This window comes from Ranitomeya variabilis, chromosome 6 (assembly GCF_051348905.1).
Source record: "Ranitomeya variabilis isolate aRanVar5 chromosome 6, aRanVar5.hap1, whole genome shotgun sequence".
In the NCBI taxonomy this organism is placed as follows: Eukaryota; Metazoa; Chordata; class Amphibia; order Anura; family Dendrobatidae; genus Ranitomeya; species Ranitomeya variabilis.
The window spans coordinates 175467941-175485444 of NC_135237.1; the positions used below are offsets into that span (position 1 = coordinate 175467941).

Consider the following 17504-nt stretch of genomic DNA (forward strand, 5'->3'; position numbering starts at 1 on the left):
TTGCGTTTAGTAGGACCATCATTTATTTTTCAACAGGACAATGACCCCAAACACTTCCAGGCTGTGTAAGGGCTATTTGACCAAGAAGGAGAGTGATGGGGTGCTACGCCAGATGACCTGGCCTCCACAGTCACCAGACCTGAACCCAATCGAGATGGTTTGGGGTGAGCTGGACCGCAGAGTGAAGGCAAAAGGGCCAACAAGTGCTAAGCATCTCTGGGAACTCCTTCAAGATTGTTGGAAGACCATTCCTGGTGACTACCTCTTGAAGCTCATCAAAAGAATGCCAGGTGTGTGCAAAGCAGTTATCAAAGCAAAAGGTGGCTATTTTGAAGAACCTATAATATAAGAGATATTTTCAGTTGCTTCACACTTTTTTGTTAAGTATATAATTCCACATGTGTTAATTCATAGTTTTGATGCCTTCAGTGTGAATGTGCAATTTTCACAGTCACGAAAATACAGAAAAATCTTTAAATGAGGTGTGTCCAAACTTTTGGTCTGTACTGTGTGTGTATATATATGTATGTATATATATATATATATATATATATATATATATATATATATATATATATATATATATATATATATTTATTATACTTCAGTGCAGAGACCCTTGATAATTTTTAACTTAGATATTTAATGTCATTGTTTTAATAAGGGCATTTGTTTGCTATAGGGTGCAATACAATAAATGTTTTCTTGGGGATCCAACTCAATTTAAAATTAAGAAAATAAGGACATGCAATGCATTTGTTCAGGAACAAACACCCTTAATTCTGTGACTGCAAATGGAGTTTGGATTTTTATCTTAGTTCATGTGGCAAGACCCTTTCACCAATTTTTTCATGTTGAATTGGACACTATCTAAGGCCGGTTTCACACGTCCAGATAATTCCGGTACCGGAGAAATCGGTACTGGAGTTATCCGTGTTTGTGTGCTCACGTGGCACATCAGTGTGGCACACAAACGGCAGCCGGGTGCCGACTGAGGACCACACGGACCATGCAGGAGACAGCGCTAGAGTTAGGGGTGGAGCCGCATATTCACTGTAATGAGCGGTACCACGTGACTGCTCACACAGGACAAGCTGCGGAGCTGAGTGGAAGCATCGCGGGAGCTGGGTGAGTATTTTAATATTAGGGGTGGAGCCGCATATTCACTGTAATGAGCGGTACCACGTGACTGCTCACACAGGACAAGCTGCGGAGCTGAGTGGAAGCATCGCGGGAGCTGGGTGAGTATTTTAATGCAAGCGGGCAGGCGCACAGATGGTAAGAGGCGGGAGGTGATCCGGACTTTATTTTAAACAAAAGATAAAAAAACCTTGATTTTTCATTCCTTCTCTCCAGCGAACGCTGCTGGGGAGAAGGAATGAATGCTGGCTTCAGCACCAAAAGCAGGGGACAGCGCTTACTGTAGCGCTGTTTCTCCTGCGGCGCTACGTGCACATGGAGCAGAGTGCACACTGTTCTCCGTGTGCACGTGTGCGGGACGCTTTGCGGACCGTGCTGACGGAGAAACGTGGACATGTTTCCGTGTTTTGCACACGGACACACTGTCCGCGAAAAATCACTGACATCTGCAGAGACACATTGATTTTAATGTGTCTACTTGTGTCAGTGTCTCCGGTATGTGAGGAAACTGTCACCACACATACCGGAGCCACTGACGTGTGAAACAGGCCTAATAGACAGAGCAGAATAAAACATTTTTTTTTTCTTTTTGATTTTGTATCTCCGCTGTGGAGATATTAACAATCAAAATGTTTGACCCCCTAATGAGTTATGGTAATTTTAGTTAAGTCCAAGTGGGCTTTATCGAACAGTTTTCACTTGGGGCATGTACTACTTCCCCCTGTATGATGTCAATCATAAGCAGGCAGCAACACTCAAAGCCCACCATAGCTTACAGCAGATTTATCAGTGTGTGAGGTATATGTCAGGCAGCCCTGATCTCATGATATAGCCTCCTGTGTGAGTCAATGTGGTTGATGGACAGTTCAACTGAGTTTAGCTGTGTCATATTACAAACTTTTCCATCAGTCACCTCTGCTATACTGACACTTCCATCACACTGTCCAGAGACTTGTTTGTGCTGTGCTGAAGCAAATATTTATTATTATTATTATTATATAAATCAAATATTATTTGTTATTAAAATTCTTTTTTTGTGACACAAAAGTAAAAAACAACTACTCAACCATGAAAGGGATCCAGTCTCTATTCTATCCCCCCCACAACATGTCACCCTTTTAAACATAACATTTTGAGATGTTTACAGTTCTGTCCACAGCAGATAAAAATATTACAATATGAATAATTACTATCATAACAGTATAATGAGGACTCTAAATGGGCATTGAGAGAGGTGAATATTAATTTCTTTTAGGTAGCGTAGCGGCACATGTGACCACCCAGTGGCTTACACTGTGCGAGCTACTTAATAGCAATGAATACTCACTGCCCTCCACGTACATACGGTAGTTCCGGCATGGGGAGCGGTGAGTATTCCGGCAGCTGTGCATTGCTTGTGAGCAGCGCATGACGTCCCTGCCATGCGCTACTTACAAGCACAAAGCAGCTGCTGGCACCGGAACAAGATGCTGCAAGGGAGTTTTTGGAAGTGCATTTGAGCAGCAAGGTGGCTTGTTGTTGAAGGGAAATAGAGGAAAAAAAAAAAAATCTTTAAATCTTCAGCATAGCGAGTGTGAGCGAGCTGAGTGTGACCTGAGCGTAAGTGTGGACGGCGGTAAGTGTGACTTGTGACTCAGTGACTTTGGAATCAGGGAGTTTCCAAGGGAGGAATTGCTGTTCCAAGTGTTAATTAATACTTTGTATTTATTTTTATTTAACGTTTCTGTCTGGTGCAATCCCCATTAGGAAATGTGCTCCACAATTGTTAATGCCATCCAGTGCACATCTTGCCACATGTATGCAGTCCTTGATCAGCCGGTCGAGGGTGCATACTGCTGTGCGAGATGTGAGCACGTTGTGCATTTGGAAACCCAGATACTGGATCTAAATGTGCAGCTGGCAACACTGAGATCCATAGACAATATGGAGAGGAGTCTTCTGCTCACAGAGCAGACGCTCAATGGGATAGATGAGGAGGGGGATGGTAGGATGGAGCTGCAGGACAATGAGGCAGTTAGCTGGGTGACAGTCAGAAAGCGGGGTAGAGGGAAGAGTGCCAGGGAGGCTAGTCCTGATCTGGCTCACCCCAATAAGTTTGCTAAGTTGGCAGATGAGGGGGGTGCCAGTACAGGGGTAGCACTGCTGCAGCCAGGCATTTCCTCTGAAAGCCGGAGGAGTGACTGCTCCAGTAAGGAGGGAAATAGGAGAGCAGGGCAGGCCAGACAGGTGCTGGTAGTGGGGGACTCAATTATATGGGGAACAGATAGGGCAATCTGTCACAAAGACAGGGATCGTCGAATGGTGTGCTGCCTACCTGGCGCTCGAGTCCGACACATCGCTGATCGGGTGGACAGATTACTGGGAGGGGCTGGTGAGGACCCAGCGGTCATGGTGCACGTTGGCACAAATGACAAAGTTAGAGGTAGGTGGAAGGTCCTTAAAGATGATTTCAGGGAATTAGGCTGCAAGCTGAAAGCAAGGATCTCCAACGTGGTATTTTCTGAAGTACTGCCTGTACCACGTGCCACGCCAGAGAGGCAACGGGAGATTAGGGAGGTTAATAGGTGGCTCAAGAATTGGTGTAGGAAGGAGGGGTTTGGGTTCCTGCAGAACTGGGCCGACTTCTCAGTGGGCTACAGGCTCTACGCTAGGGATGGGCTGCACCTCAATGGGGAAGGTGCAGCTGTGCTGGGGGAGAAAATGGTTAGAAGGTTGGAGGAGTGTTTCAACTAGGGATTGGGGGGGAGGGTATTCATTTTATAGGAGGGGAAGAAAGGGCAGATAGAGACCTGGGCACAAATAAGGAAGTTGGGGGTGGCGGAGGCATGGGGGGTGGGGTTAGAACAGTTAGTAATTTAAGAAAGAATAGAGGTACAGAGAGGAACATCAAGTGCATGTATACTAATGCCAGAAGCCTCGCCAACAAAATGGACGAATTAGAACTAATGTTGTTGGAACATCATTATGACATGGTGGGGATATCTGAAACATGGCTGGATGAGAGCCATGACTGGGCTGTTAACTTGCAGGGCTATAGCCTTTTCAGAAATGACCGTACAGATAAGCGAGGGGGTGGGGTGTGTCTGTTTGTAAAATCGACCTTAAAACCCATCCTGCGTGATAATATAGGTGAATCTAATGAAAATGTAGAGTCCCTGTGGGTGGAGATAAGGAGAGGGGGAAAAAAATAATAAATTACTGATAGGGGTTTGTTATAAATCTCCAAAAATAATGGAAGCAATGGAGAATATCCTTGTAAAGCAAATAGATGAAGCTGCGACTCAAGGAGAAGTCATTATTATGGGGGACTTCAACTACCCTGAAATAGATTGGGGAACAGAAACCTGCAGTTCCAGTAAAGGTAATCGGTTTTTGACAACTATGAGAGACAATTACCTTTCACAACTGGTTCAGGACCCAACAAGAAGGGGGGCACTGCTAGACCTAATATTAACCAACAGGCCAGACCGCATATCAAATATAAGGGTTGGGGGTCACTTGGGGAATAGTGATCACAAAATAATAAGTTTTCATGTCTCCCTTAATAAGATGTGTAGTAGAGGGGTGACAAGGACACTAAACTTCCGGAGGGCAAATTTCCAACGGATGAGAGAGGATCTTGGTGCAATTAACTGGGACGATATCCTGAGACATAAATGTACACAAAGAAAATGGGAGACATTTATTAGCATCCTGGATAGGACCTGTGCACAGTATATACCGTATGGGAATAAACATACTAGAAATAGGAGGAAACCAATATGGCTAAATAGAGCTGTAAGGGGCGCAATAAGTGACAAAAAGAAAGCATTTAGAGAATTAAAGGAAGTAGGTAGTGATGAGGCATTAAATAAATACAGAAAATTAAATAAATTATGTAAAAAGCAAATCAACGCAGCAAAGATTGAGACAGAGAGACTCATTGCCAGAGAGAGTAAAAATAATCCCAAAATATTCTTTAACTACATAAATAGTAAGAAACTAAAAAATGATAGTGTTGGCCCCCTTAAAAATAGTCTGGGTGAATTGGTGGATGAGGATGAGGAAAAAGCCAATATGCTAAATTACTTTTTTTCATCAGTATTTACAAAAGAAAATCCCATGGCAGCCAATATGACTAGTGATAATAATTCCCAATTTAATGTTACCTGCTTAACCCAGCAGGAAGTACGGCGGCGTCTAAAAATCACAAAAATTGACAAATCTCCTGGCCCGGATGGGATACACCCCCGAGTACTGCAGGAATTAAGTACAGTCATTGATAGACCATTATTTTTAATCTTTAAAGACTCCATAATAACAGAGTATGTACCACAGGACTGGCGTATAGCAAATGTGGTGCCAATATTCAAAAAGGGGACAAAAACTGAACTCGGAAATTATAGGCCAGCAAGTTTAACCTCTACTGTGGGTAAAATCCTGGAGGGCATTCTAAGGGATGCTATACTGGAGTATCTGAAGGGGAATAACCTCATGACCATCAGCACGGGTTTACTAGGGACCGATCATGTCAGACTAATTTGATCAGCTTCTATGAAGAGGTAAGTTCCGGTCTGGACCAAGGGAACCCAGTAGATGTAGTGTATATGGACTTTTCAAAAGCTTTTGATACGGTGCCACACAAAAGGTTGATACATAAAATGAGAATAATGGGGATAGGGGAAAATATGTGCAAGTGGGTTGAGAGTTGGCTCAGGGATAGGAAACAAAGGGTGGTTATTAATGGAGCACACTCGGACTGGGTCGCGGTTAGCAGTGGGGTACCACAGGGGTCAGTATTGGGCCCTCTTCTTTTTAACATATTTATTAATGACCTTGTAGGGGGCATTCAGAGTAGAATTTCAATATTTGCAGATGACACTAAACTCTGCAGGGTAATCAATACAGGGGAGGACAATTTTATATTACAGGCTGATTTATGTAAACTAGAAGCTTGGGCTGATAAATGGCAAATGAGCTTTAATGGGGATAAATGTAAGGTCATGCACTTGGGTAGAAGTAATAAGATGTATAACTATGTGCTTAATTCTAAAACTCTGGGCAAAACCGTCAATGAAAAAGACCTGGGTGTATGGGTGGATGACAAACTAATATTCAGTGGCCAGTGTCAGGCAGCTGCTACAAAGGCAAATAAAATAATGGGATGCATTAAAAGAGGCATAGATGCTCATGAGGAGAACATAATTTTACCTCTATACAAGTCACTAGTGCGACCACACTTAGAATACTGTGCACAGTTCTGGTCTGCGGTGTATAAGAAAGACATAGCTGAACTGGAGCGGGTGCAGAGAAGAGCAACCAAGGTTATTAGAGGACTGGGGGGTCTGCCATACCAAGATAGGTTATTACACTTGGGGCTATTTAGTTTGGAAAAAAGAAGACTAAGGGGTGATCTTATGTTAATGTATAAATATATGAGGGGACAGTACAAAGACCTTTCTGCTGATCTTTTTAATCATAGACCGGTGACAGGGACAAGGGGGCATCCTCTACGTCTGGAGGAAAAAAGATTTAAGCATAATAACAGACGCGGATTCTTTACTGTAAGAGCAGTGAGACTATGGAACTCTCTGCCATATGATGTTGTAATGAGTGACTCATTGCTTCAATTTAAGAGGGGACTGGATACCTTTCTGGAAAAGTATAATATTACAGGGTATATATATTAGATTCCTTGATAAGGCGTTGATCCAGGGAACTAGTCTGATTGCCGTATGTGGGGTCGGGAAGGAATTTTTTTCCCCATGATGGAGCTTACTCTTACCACATGGGTTTTTTTTGCCTTCCCCTGGATCAACATGTTAGGGCATGCTAGGCTATGGGTTGAACTAGATGGACTTAAAGTCTTCCTTCAACCTTAATTAATAACTAATAACTATAACTAAGGGAGCGCAGGAAGGTAAGTATAATGGTTTTTAATGTATTTTTACGGGCCAGTCATACCAGGATAAGGATGGGGTCATGCATGCAAGGATAGGGATGGAGCCATGCAGACAAGGATAGGAATGGGGCCAATCATACCAGAATAGGGATGGGGCCGTGCATACAAGGATAGGGATGGAGCCGTACATAGAAGAATAGGGATGGAGACATGCATACCAGGATAGGGATTTAGAGCCATGAATACCAGGATATGGATGAGAAAGCTGTGCATAACAGGATGGGGATGAGGGGGGACAATGCATTCCAGGTTTATACTCAAGTCAATAAGTTTTCCCAGTTTTTTATGGTAAAATTAGGTGCCTCGGCTTATACTCGGGTCGGCGTATACTGGAGTATATATGGTACATCCCTCCAAAGCGGAGAATGTCCACATCATATGAAACATGTTAGCCAGGGATGTTTTACATCTAACACATAGGGAGTCTGTTTGAAGCCCTATATCGTGGAGAAATTGGGGTGTTCTATATAACTGATGTAGTACCTGTAAGTGGGAGCATGGGTTTCACTCAAAGATAACTGTGGAACTCTTTCCAGTATTTCAGACCACACCTCTTCAATAGGGACTATCATGCCCTCCCATTTTTCTTTTGACCGTGTAGAGTGTTTTGCTTATACAATGTCCAACAGATACCTAAAAAGTAATGAGATTAGTTCCCCAGAGTTATTCTCTGTATTGTACCATTTTGAGGTACTCTGTTATTTAGGCTGAGACCCTCTGCGTGATATGCATGTCGTAACTGAAGGTACTTATAAAATTCCATGTTGGGTAGTCCATATTCATTCTGTATTTGTGAGAACTCCTTCAGTTAATCTCCCACTAAAACGTGTACATTTTTCTACTCCTTTTAGACTCCAATATTTAAACCCATCCAAATTATACAGATTAGGGCGCCATTGTGTTTTCTGCAGTGATGTACATTGTGAAATTTCTTGTATACCCTGTAATTTCTTCAGTCACCCAAGGTTTGTATATTAACAGCATAGTTGGGGTTCTACAAGAGGGTATCTTAAATTTGTGAGCCTCCATTGGTTCATAAAGTCTGAATGATTTAAAAAATGTTTTTCTGGTAGTAGACGCTAAACTCTTCCTCCAGGGTCATCCCACCCACGAATGTGCTGTAGCTGAGCTGCCATGTAATAAACCCACAAATTTGGGACTGCAAGGCCACCCATTGTTTTATCTCCTTGCCGAGTTTCCAGTTTAATTCTTGTTATGTCCCTGAACATGCCATTAACTTTAAAGGGAATCGGTCACCTCATTTTTCGCAAATAAGCTGAGGCCACCGCTGATGTAACCTGAAAGATAAGAAAAACAAGTTAGATTTTGCTCACCCAGGAGCGGTCCGGTTCTGATGGGCGTTCCAGGTCTGGGTCTGGCACCTCCCATCTTCATACGATGTCGTCCTCTTCCTTGCTTCTGTCGCGGCTCCTGCGCAGGCGTAATTCTCTGCCCTGTTGAGGGCAGAGCAGAGTACTTCAGTGCGCAGACGCTGGGCCTCTCTGACCTTTCCCGGAGCCTGCGCACTGCAGTACTTTACGCTGCCCTCAACAGGGCAAATCATTACGCCTGCGCAGGAGCCACATCAGAAGCAAAGAAGAGGACGTCCTCGCATGAAGATTGGAGGCCCCGGACCGCGACGCCCATCAGACCCGAACCGGGACCGCCCCTGGGTGAGTATAATCTATCTTGTTTTTCTTACCTTTCAGGTTACATAGGGGTCTTATCTACAGCCTGGATGCCAGGCTTGAGACACATATAAAGTGTATGATTACATGGTATAAATTGCAGTTTCCTTTCCCATACCATGTACTTTATGTACAGTTTCATGGAATATCTCTTTCTGTTGGGTTAATCTGCAAGGACAAATTATACAAAAACCGTTGTCTGCACAAATTGTGTATTTACTGGAGTGCTGTCAAGGTAATACAGTTCTGTCCTTCGTCTTTTGTTTTCTTTTGCGTCACACAAACATTTCCACATCTCCGCTGACAGCAGATGAGTTGATTTTATAGTATAGTGCAGTGATCGAATGCTTTCTGTAAAATGGAACGCATACTACTTGTCTGGCGTTAATAAACTGCTGTCAGTACAGTGGTAGTGAACTGTGGAATGGTGACCAGCTGCAAAATTGTGCAGAAGGTGATACGAGAGGTGATTGTGTGCAAGAAGACACACAATTCCATAAATAAAACAATACATTCTCATTTTCTCTTTTTTTGGACGGGAAGAAATGGAAGAGTTATAAATAGCACTATAATTTGGCCCATAAGACTCCATGACTCATAGGATGCTCCAGCTTTTTAATTGGAGTATGATTCAAGACATGACAAAGTAATTGATCCTCATGCTGATACCACTACCTACGCGCTGATTAGCTTGTCACAGGGAGTAAACAGTCAGATTGCAGGTGGGATGTGGTCTTGATACTTGTTTATATCATACAATGATTATAAGTTAAGTAAATCACTGATTCCTTAAATGGATTTTCTCATGAACAAAGTAAATAGATCTTGGAATAAAAATAAGTTCCACAGTTGGATGTATTAAAAAATATATTTTTACTCTACTGAGATAATTAGTAGTGATGAGCCAATATACTCGTTACTCGAGATTTCTCGAGCATGCTCGGGGGTCCTCCAAGTATTTTTTTTAGTGCTTGGAGATTTAGTATTTCTTGCCGCAGCTGAATGATTTACATCTGTTAGCCAGCATAAGTACATGTGGGGGGTTGCCTGGTTGCTAGGGAATCCCCACATGTACTTATGCTGGCTAACAGATGTAAATCATTCAGCTGTGGCAAGAAAAACTAAATCTCCGAGCACTAAAAAATACTCGGAGGACCCCCGAGCGTGCTCGGAAAATCTCGAGTAACGAGTATATTCGCTCATCACTAATAGGGATGAGTTGACCCGTGGAAGTTCGGGTTTGTCTGGTTCGTCTGAACCTTAGTCCAATGTTCAGTTCGGGTGCCAGAACTTGAACCTGAACCCCATAATAATCAATGGGGACCCTTCTCCTTCCCTCACAGAAAGAATCGGCTTTGATCCCCTGCTGTTCTATCTGTATACTCTTTTGCTTCCTCCCCTACCCAGGAGCTGTGCTTTGATCAGACCATGTTCCTGTAAGGTGAGACATTACACAGCACCTAGGAGGGGAACATTGATAAGATTTTCTCCGCACAGGAACATATTTTTTAACATATTCCCACAAAGAAAAATGCAATAGAAAGAAGTCAAAATGTCACATTTACCCCAAAATTGTGTTATTAAAAACTTTAGCTCTGGGTGAAAAAAAACAAGACTTTACACAGCTCCATAGACTGAAAAATAAAAAAGTTATATGTTGCTGAAATCATACTGACCTGGAAAATAAATTTGTCAGGTAATTATTACTATAAGATGAATTTAATAAAAACAAAACCCTCAAACAAATGTGGGAATTAGTAATCTAACAGGACACTGGCTTTAAAGCCACACTTACTATAGCAAATGCATGAAATATGAAAGATACACTGATCTGTTTCCCAAAGACCAGGGGTAGGTGGACCACTGATTTTCCCAAGGGGCTACATGAGAGACAGTGACGGTTGTTGAGAGCTAAACCATTAGGCTGAAATTTGTTATGCTCAATATTGATATTGACATATTAATTATTTTATGTTAATATTAATTGTATCACTTAATATTGAGAAGAATTCCTGTAAGTATTCTGTTTCACTGCTAATTCTACAGTAATTTATTTTGCAGTAAGGCTGATTGTAATATGGATCTTGCCAGAAACAGCTAATCAAACCCAAATAATTTACCACATCTTTTTATAAAGTTTATAAATTATTCTACTGTTATTCAGTCTCTTGATCAAGTGCTTGCCCTACACATTTTGATGTTTTCACAACCCCCCACACAGTATGATGGCCCCACAGCCCTCCCGCACACAGTATGTTGAACCCATAGCCCTCCCACACTCAGTGTGAAGCTCCCCACAGCCAAAATGCTGTGATGGTTCTCATATCCCTCCCTAAACACAGTGGTATAAATGGTGCTGACAGCACCCCCCACACGGTATGATGGTTTTACATGATATGAAGGTTCTCACAGCCACCCACATCATGGTCCTCACAGCCTTCTGTAGACAGTATGATGGCCCCCATAGCCACCCACACAGTATGATGTTCTTCACAGCCTTTCCATACACAGTATGCTGTCCACACAGCCCTCTCACACATTATGATGATCCCACACCTCTCCTAAACAGTATTATGATTCTCACAGCCCTCATATCTAAGAATGATCCCCCTTACACAGTCCCCTATATAGAATATGAAACCCCACACAGTCTCTCCTAAATACAGTATTTGCTCCCACACGCAGCCCACCCCTGTTTACAGTGGGAGCCCTCAAACACAGCCACACCGATGTACATTAGAGTCCCCCCATACACCTCTGTATGCACTAGGAGACCATACACAGCCTCCCCATATGCAGTATGAGACCACACATACATCTTAAGAATGCAGATAGTGGTGAAATCAGGTTGCTGGTGGAGGAGGGTGACCGCATGGTGCAGTCTGTGGGCCACTATTTGAAACCCTTCTGCTATCTCGGTCTTTGGGCCAGACAGGAACAACCAGAGAGTTGGATGTGGCCTGCAGGCCTCACGTTGTCCATGTCTGGACATAATTTGAGGACAGGTAACTTCTAAGCTTGAGGAATAGTGTCAGTAGCAGACACTAGACAGACTTTGTGCAAAAACAATATATGAGCTCATTGAAATCCAGTAGATCATGAGTGCCTTTCAATAGGAAATTAATTTGAGGAAAAACATGTTAAGTTATCAAGAACAAAATCAAAATGCTTACCAATATACTTTTAATTTTGTGAAGTAAACTAATCGTATGTCCTCACGGTGGTCAGTTTTTCAGTAGTTTCAAAATATGATGTAATGCTAGGTTCACATTGGCGTTTCTGTGCCGCAGCATATCATCTGCATGCACAAACGCATGCCAAAACGCATGCAAAAACATGCTTACGCCTGCGCATCATCTTGCTCATGACACAAACAAGAATGCGTCGTGTGCATGCGTTTAAATGCGTTTTGCCATGTGTTTGCGTTTTTTATGTGCGTGGTAGAGGCGGTGACATAATTTTCTGGACATGCACAGTCTAAAGTGCGCATGTATATTGAACGCATGCATACACATGTCCTTACGTACCAATGCGTTCCCATAGACAATAATGCGGTTTTTGATGCGATCGTCTGCATGCAGATGATTGCGCAATATTTGACGGCTCAAAAAATGCAACATTTTGCGTTCGCAGGACACCACCAAACAACGCATGCGTACACATGCAAAAACATGTTCCTGCGTACACAATGTTAAAGATATATACGCATGACGCATGCGGATGTATGCAGATCATGCGCTGTGCACAGAAACGCTAATGTGAACCAGGCCTAAGAGCTACACATGGGAATTATTTTCCAACCCCCTGATTGGTTGGTTTTCCAACATTCTCAGAGCAATCCCCAGCTGAAACTTCAAAGAATTACATACCAACTCGCAGGTAGGGGAAGTTTGGCTCAATGCGTGGATGCAGTGCACCACAACCGTTCTCTAAATTACCAAACTTGTGTGAAAGTGGTGATCGAAGGAGATATCGGTGATTTATTTTTTGTAGGGTATCCCCTTGAATTAGGAAAAAAAAAAAAAGTAATATGTGCTTGACATGCATCCCACTATAATAATGCAATGACAAAATTAAAAGGTATTCTTAATATATCTAAAAAAAAAAAAATTCTACCAAAGTGGCAGACAATCAATATAGAAACGAAAAAGGTTACCTTTTTATTGGTATTCCAGTTTATATATGGAGCCAGTTGTATGAAGGACCATGTGGGAACAGATTCTCGTCACATATCACTGCTTTCTGTAAAATGCCTTGGTTCAAGCAAAAATCCTGCAAGTTTAGCTCAGGACTGAAAACCATCATGTGTAAATGAGCTGTCACAGATCCATAAAAAAGTGGCCGGGGAATGTGTGAATCCCTGCTATTCCACGGCTTCCCCTCCTGTGTCACAGCTAAGTAATTCTAATGTCCCCACTTTCCTCCATGACCACTTTCTTAGTTCATTCTGTACAACGCCAGGCTCAGTGGGCATTCTAGTCTTTGCTCCCAACAGCTAGCTGTATTAGGAGATGACCTTCAGCCTTGTTACATAGCTTGTTATATCAGTTACATTAGAAATACTTTGTGTTCTTACTGAATTTAAATTGCCTACTAGAAAACTTAACGTATCTCTGCTTCTCTTTCAGCTGCTTTCGTAGGGATTTTGCACTGGTAAGTGTATTTTTTAAACGGTATAATATCTTGTAATACTCTTATATAGGACTCATCACCAGGTCAAAAGAGGCAGGTTTGTACTTTTATTCTATTCTTCTGCACTCCTAAATATTCTGTTTTTAAAGGGGTTTTTTCAATTCACCATATTTACATAGATATAGAACTTTGTATGTAGTACTAATTTTTTGGGGTATTTTCCAATGGAGGTGGTGCTTACAGGGTATAAACTCATATTGGCCTAAAAACTCACCCCTGAGAATCCAGCGGACTATGCCCCCTTGGTAAAAGCCATACAAATTTGTACTGCATACAAATACCAATTCATCTCTACTCATGTGGCAGATTTAAAAAAAAACCAAACACCTGAGTAATTGGAGGAACTGCAGGAATAATAATGATAATGATATTTTCTCATCTCAGCTATTTATGTGATATACACCAGACAAATCAAATATTTGACAGCTGGATTTTCAGCCTCTGAACCCACTCCAGTTAGGTGATTGCAGACACCCTACTCCTGTACCCCCAGACAAGGCAGCTGGCAGACATTCTGCCACAGACTGAATTTGGGGGCTGTGCATGTTCACTGCTCTCTCAACGTTCAAAACTATTGGTGGTACTGATTGAACTGAGCAAGCCTTATTCACTAGCAGGAACATGATTTCAAAGAAAGCTAAAGGGTCTCAGGAATGGTCCTTAAGTGGCCATGTCCTAGTTCAGTCCTGAAAGAATTATTCCAGCTTGACAGGTAGTCCGGATAGTTGATAACTTCTTAATTGCTTGGGTTTTTGACCTTTAGAACCCCAACCAATCCTGGAAATAGATTTCTGAAATGCACATTAGAAGGAGGGCAATCGGCTTGCATGTTCACCACTCCCACGTTTATTAGGGCTGATTTACTACGCTATGTGTGTCAGAAGTCTGACTTAATTTGTGCCAAAAAAAATAGTTACAACACAGATTATAGTGAATTTTTTCTCACAGAACTATATATTAGTCCACTCTGCTCCCCCTGCTCTCTATCATGGTGCCTGCAGATTGGAATTCATTTTTATGTTGACAAAAGTTAACAAAATGTAGTAAATCGGCTCCAATTTCTTTTGGACAGGCTGCGGATGGTGGCGTACAACTCTGCAGTGAATAGAGCATTTCACTAACGGTCAACATGCAACTTGAACATTTTTGAGATAGTGACTTCTTGCGTATATGTAAGGTGGTTTTGTTTTATTCGGTCACCTATGACAGGGAACGTTATCTTTATCACACATACCTGTGGAAGATTCAGTTGATCTCAGGCCCGGTCGGTCGGTTCAGACAGCGGGGGTCCCCTGCCTCGACAAGTGTGGGGTCACTGGAAACGCCGCGGTGGGTCCAGGGAGGCCCACACAATAGTGAGTGGAGCTGTGTCCGGGGAGGATTACCTGCTCCAGATGGTCAGCACCAGAAGAAGGTAACTATTCCCCTGCAGTAACTGTGTGGTCTCCGGCGTGGCACCGCTTGAGGCATGTGGTCCAGGACTGGGGTGTGTCCAGGGACTCTGGTGACATGTTTGGGGATGTCCGGGGGCGCGTTGCATGATGCCACTTTGTGGGCGAGCGCTGGGGGCGCATCCCAGTATCCGGTTGTCATGGTCGGCACGGGCAGATGACGCATCTGGTGTGCGCTGCAGTCGTGCGCCCGGGGCCGAAAGGCTGCGTCCGGGATCAGGGAGGGCAACACCGAGGTCCATTACGGGCCGGTGGCATGGTCATGGACCTGCCGGGAGGCGGGGCGATTGGGTGGTCACATCACTTCCGGGGGTGTGGCTGTGATCTGGGAGAGGAAGAGGCGCAGGTACCTACCTGCTGACCCGAATATCCAGGGCAGCGTGCCCTGTGGTTTAAAAGGGCACATGCACAAACTTCAATGCTTCTAGGCCCAATCCTGATTCAAGAAGGATGGAGGCATGCGAGTAGCAGGAGCAGGTACACCCTTCATAGCAGCAACATCAGCAGCTCTTCAGAAGCCCCGTGCAGCCCGGCGAAAGACCTGTGAGAATACGGCAGATAGCCAGGAAAGCAAAAGTCAGGATTCTGCTGAAAGGTCCAGCTGTAGGAGCTCCTCCAGAGTGGACGAGTCAGCAGCGTCAGCTGAGATGTGCCCCCCTCGTAATTCGGTACCTATTCATTTGCCGCACTGGTAAGTGATCTTCATGAAAGTTCACTCGGTGATGTAGTCTTCCCCTTATTTCTCCTGATCCTGCCAGTGAAAGAAGTATGCAGTCCTGTGTCCAACAGATGGTAGCTGAGGAGACACCTAACTTTGCCACAAGCCTAGAAGAAATTATTAGGGAGGAAGTGAGGGAGTCCATGATGTGCCTATCCCAGGGAGAATGTTCTAAGGGGAAAGGACGGAGGACTAAGTTCCCAGAGTCAGACTCCTCTATTGATTTTATTGGGGATGAGGACTCTTCTGGATCATCTCTTCTAGCATTCTCTTCTTCGCATGATGACTCTGTCCGCTTCTGTTTCCCCATAGACCCGGTGAATAAATTAGTGAAGGTGGTCAGAAGCACTATGGGGATAGTAGAGTCTAAGCCTGAGCGTTCTCTTCAGGACGTCATGTTTGGGGGGGGGGGGGGCTAGACCAAAGGAAGAGCAGGTCCTTCCCCTTAATAAAATCCATTCTCTGGTGCACCATGAGTGGAAGAGGCCGGAGAAGAGGGGCTCCCTTCCTGCAGCGTTTAAGAGGAGATACCCCTTTCAGGACCCGATTGCAAGCACTTGTGATAAGGCCCCAAAACTCAATGCGTCAGTGGTCAAAGCATCAAAAGAAATCCTCATTGCCCTTTGAGGACCTGGGGACCCTAAAAGACCCTCCGAATAAGGGGGCATGGAAAATGTCAGCAGGATCCCTGAGGCAAGATGTGGCATCTACATGTATGGCCAGGACAATGATGATCTGGCTAGATCAGCTAAAGACTCAATTAAAAGAAGGAGCCTTGCAGGAATCTATTCTAAACACCTTACCAGTGATTGAGGGTGCCGTGGCGTTCTTGTCAGATGCCTTTGCAGACTCAGTCAAGATGGCTGCTAAAGCAGCGGACCTCTCAAATGCGTCTCGGAGAGCATTATGGCTGAAGTACTGGCCTGGGGATATTCAGACCAGGTCTAGACTGTGTTTTATTCCATGTGAGGAGGGATTACCTCTTTTGACAGCTCCTGGATGAGCTTCTGTAGAATGCAGGGGATGATATAAATAAATTCTCCAGTCTGTCGACACCTTCCTACAGGCGTCCCTTCAGTATGAGGAGGTTCAGAAGCAGCAAACCTTCCAGGGACCGAGCTAAACGGGATGAGATGACAGGAAAACAAAAGTTACTGTGATCATGTTTTGGGGCTCCTCACGAAAGTGTAAAAAACCCACCCCAATGACTGCCAACCTGGTCAAATATTACTGATAGTGACTGGGTTCGTAGCCTGATATCATCACGTGCAGTTTCTCAGCGTGGCTGTAGTCATAAGGGTAATGCTCAGTTAGGCATTTCCAATTTGGAGCTCTCCCCGAGGTCATGGCCCACCTGCATAAAATAAATGTTTTGATTATTCCCTACCTGGATGATTTTCTTATTTTAGGCAGGTCAGCGGATCATTGCTCAGCTCAATTAAAGAGGATAATGGCCACTCTGGAGCACTTGGGGTGGCTACTGAACATTAAAAATTTCTGCTAGAGACCTTAAGGGTGCATCAGTTCTTGGGGCTCATTCTGGACTCAGAGAGACAGGAGTGTCTTCTGTTGCCTGATATATTTGTTTTACCTTTGGCAGCAAGTATTGAAAGCATCAAACAATCCCACTATGTCCCTTAGGAAGGCTATGTCCCATTTGGGGTCACTAACCTCTTGCATCCCAGCAGTCCGGTGGGTGCAGTTTCATACAGGAGCCTTGCAGTGGGATATTTTTTTTTGAGTAGGGGGTACCTGCAGGGACTGGTGCCCTTGTCCCCTTCTTCTATACATTCTCTGAGGTGGTGGTTATATAACTCGGGTGGCCACCACGGACGCTAGCCCTCCAGGATGGGGGGCATATGGAGGAGGTCATA

General features: G+C 43.8%; 1 protein-coding gene across 2 annotated transcripts in view; it reads left to right on the forward strand.

The window, feature by feature from the left end:
• DPY19L1 (dpy-19 like C-mannosyltransferase 1) overlaps positions 1-17504 on the forward strand; it is a 272489-nt gene that overhangs the window by 48146 nt on the left and 206839 nt on the right. For both annotated transcript variants that reach the window (XM_077269279.1, XM_077269278.1), the window contains exon 2: positions 13398-13422. In XM_077269279.1, coding sequence (XP_077125394.1) covers positions 13398-13422 — 25 coding nt within the window. The remainder of the gene's footprint in view (positions 1-13397; positions 13423-17504) is intronic.